This window comes from Pundamilia nyererei, unplaced genomic scaffold (assembly GCF_000239375.1).
Source record: "Pundamilia nyererei isolate P.nyererei 1_Seehausen unplaced genomic scaffold, PunNye1.0 scaffold00009, whole genome shotgun sequence".
Taxonomy (NCBI): Eukaryota; Metazoa; Chordata; class Actinopteri; order Cichliformes; family Cichlidae; genus Pundamilia; species Pundamilia nyererei.
In genome coordinates, this window is record NW_005187410.1 from 634,579 (window position 1) to 638,036 (window position 3,458).

At 38.2% G+C, this 3,458-nt stretch overlaps 1 protein-coding gene across 3 annotated transcripts in view; it reads left to right on the top strand.

The window, feature by feature from the left end:
* cps1 (carbamoyl-phosphate synthase 1, mitochondrial) overlaps positions 1 to 3,458 on the top strand; it is a 61,803-nt gene that overhangs the window by 4,541 nt on the left and 53,804 nt on the right. For all 3 annotated transcript variants that reach the window (XM_005723279.1, XM_005723280.1, XM_013908385.1), the window contains 6 exons: positions 218 to 346; positions 536 to 642; positions 793 to 934; positions 1,177 to 1,254; positions 1,897 to 1,995; positions 2,125 to 2,220. In XM_005723279.1, the coding sequence (XP_005723336.1) occupies positions 218 to 346; positions 536 to 642; positions 793 to 934; positions 1,177 to 1,254; positions 1,897 to 1,995; positions 2,125 to 2,220 (651 nt within the window). The remainder of the gene's footprint in view (positions 1 to 217; positions 347 to 535; positions 643 to 792; positions 935 to 1,176; positions 1,255 to 1,896; positions 1,996 to 2,124; positions 2,221 to 3,458) is intronic.

Consider the following 3,458-nt stretch of genomic DNA (forward strand, 5'->3'; position numbering starts at 1 on the left):
TTTTTTTTTTAAACAACATTACATGTTTGGAGATTATAAACCATAAATGTCAGAGCTCTCATTATGACATTATGTCTATTTGGTGTTGTCTGTAGTTATTTTTACAGCTAGGGGGATAAAATAAATGTCATCTTCTGCTACTTTGATTTTACATTCATTTGACATTTTAAGTATACTCAGAAGATTACAAAATAACTACATTTGTGCTTTTGTGCAGCGAGGTGCAGAAGTCCACCTAGTGCCGTGGGACCAGGACTTGCTTAGTCTAGACTATGATGGCCTGTTCATATCTAATGGACCAGGAGATCCATCTCTGGCCAAGACACTCATCAATAACGTGCACAAGGTAGGATGCTTCACAAATGTTTATGTGAACTGAGAGACTTGAGTATTGATTCGCAGGTTTAACAAGGAACTAAAATTGTTGCAGAGCTCTATCTATATAATATTTAATATATTTGTTTCAACAATTTCTTTTCATAACTGTGTTTATAAGCTCCACCATTGTTTCTGTAATAATATTTATTTTGTGAAGGTGCTGGAGAGCGATCGTCCCCAGCCAGTATTTGGGATCTGTATGGGCAATCAGATCACTGCCCTGGCTGCAGGAGCCAAGTCATACAAACTACCTATGGGCAACAGGTGACCAATTTAACAGCCAATCATAAATATGATACAGCGTGCTGTATATGCTCTGCATTCAGATAAAGATTTCAGTCTAAAGTGTAACCTGTCCGACAGAAAATGTAATGAAGTAGATGATGTGTTTTATTCATTTCTGTGGGTCCCCAGAGGCCAGAACCAGCCGGTGTTGAATGTGATGACGGGCCAGGCCTTCATTACCGCACAGAACCACGGTTATGGCATAGACAGCGAGTCCCTGCCCCCAGGGTGGGGCCCGCTTTTCATCAACGCAAATGATGGCACCAATGAGGTTGATTTCAGTCTGTGTGAATATTCAGTCTTTAACAGGACTTTTTTTTCCTAGGCTTTGGCTATAAAAATAAAGAAATAAACAATTCTTTTACAGCAATAACTGAAGCAAATACAGGACTGTATGATGTTTACACTAATATTTTGGAAAGATGCATTTATTTTCGAAATGCTAACAGTATCTTTCTTTTTTTTTTTAAATATATACATAATTTCATGATTTTTTTTTTTCACAATTTCCAGGGGATCATGCACAGCACTAAACCAGTTTTTACAGCCCAGTTTCACCCTGAGGCTAAGGGCGGTCCCACGGACACAGAGGTAATTAAAAAAACTTGATGGTGCTGCATGAAGTACCTGAACACTATACTCCAGCTAATTAAAGTATATTCACAAAATGGAACTTGTGTAAAACTTTGAGCTCTATTCTAAAATAGTACTTGTGTAAATGTTGTGAATGGTTTGGAAAAATGATGTGGTGTCCAGGTAGCAATAATCAGTCAGACCTCAGAAGTCATCAGGTGCAGATCTTTTAACTGTTCTTAGAATCTGATCTAAGTAAGCTGAGGGTGATGTTAGTTGCATAGCCCTGCGACAGACTGGCGACCTGTCCAGGGTGTACCCCGCCTCTCGCCCTATGACAGCTGGGATAGGCTCCAGCGCCCCCCGCAACCCTGAAAAGGATAAGCGGAAGCGAATGGATAGATGGACGAATGGGACACTTTTGCATTAGAAGATCATTTATTCAGCACGTTTGTCTTGATCTCAAAGATCTGTCACTTTAGTTAAATTGAATTCAGATTCCATGTACATTTTAGCCAGAATTTAGCCTTTTGTTTTAACCACTATAAGGGTTTGGCTCCAAAACGATTAACAGGAGACCATTTAAAAAAAACAATATCGTTAATATAATACTTAAACTGTGATTATAAGGCGCTTTTTTTTTTTTTTTCTCCCCCACAGTTTCTCTTTGATGTCTTTTTGTCCCTGATCAAAAAAGGAAAGAATATCAGCATAGCGTCAGTCATGCCCATAAAACCCAGGATCCCTCCCAGGGCCCAGGTAGAGTATTTCACCCAGGTTGAGCAGGTTCAACTTCAAATATTCTGAACATAAGAGACTTTTATATCAGTCATTTAGTGGAACCTGCTGTTTAAATGGTGCCAATCACACCTTTTTGTGTCGACGCAGGTTTCAAAGGTGCTTGTATTGGGTTCTGGTGGCCTCTCTATTGGTCAGGCTGGTGAGTTTGACTACTCTGGATCTCAAGCCATCAAGGCCATGAAGGTCAGAGCATCTGGATGAATTAATCATTTCTGTAGCCAATTAATAATACTTTAATATGGTTGTGAATGAAGGCATAGAAGTGTGTTTCATGTGACTTTATGTGTGAGAGTCGATGCAGATGTTTTTTGTTTTTTTTGTTTTTTTTGAAAGTCATATTATATTATATCTCCTGTCTAAACACTCTCTGATGATCCAATTTGTCTGCATTTTAATTCATGGACTTTTAAATGTGTCATTTATTCTGCTATACTGTCCTTATATTGGGTAGTTATATTGCTGTAGCTTATTTCATCGATGAGCTTGGCAGCTTTTTCCCTAATTACGTGGAACACTGGGATTTTAGTTTATCTAATTAAGATCTAAAAATGCTGAGCAGGCCCAGTTGATTGTGATTTTCTTTTTTTAATCAATATGGCAAGATGAGAATATTTAAATGATAATGAAAGATGGTTCATTATTTGGACACAGATGCAGGAGATTCACTAGCTAATACTGCTCAATGGGCAACTGTGACTAAACTTGCATTTGGATTAAGCTCTGTTTAAAAAAAAAAGGCAAACGTAAAAGGAGTTTTTCATGGACAGAGCACATTTGATAACTGCAATTCTTGTGCATTATAGTTGGTATGCATTGAAAAAACAGTAAATCCTCCTTAGATAACTGTGACTTTTTAATAATTGCATAGGGACCAACACTATAGTACTGCATAAACCGCTCACTTCAAGAAATAAAACATATTTGAGGAATTAGTGGAATTTAAAAAAAACAAAAACAACAGGCAGTGATCTGCAGAGACGTGAAATAGGTTTATACCCAGATGAGTTCCGTGGCGGCCTGAGTGCTTGACCCCAACAATGCCACCATGCTTATACTGTGGGGGGCCGTTTCGTACCATAGGTTAGCTCCACTTATCCATTACAGGGAATGGTCACTGCAAATGAAAACAAAGTTGTACTGAGTGACCCCCTTTATCCTTGGATGTAACATTTTTTATTCTTGTGTAAATACACTCTTCTATGATGACATAGGGCACAGCAATATGAATTTCATGCTGTGATATTTGCAGTCAGTAGATCTTAACCCAATTAAATGGCCACAGGACATTTTGACCAACCTGTTAGAGGTCAGCCTGTAAAAGGAATATCTTTTAAAGGAATGATTTTCTTTCCCTCTGTAGCATTCCAGAGACTTGAAAAATAAATGCCAAATTGCATTGATGCTGTTGTGCTGTGTCTTAG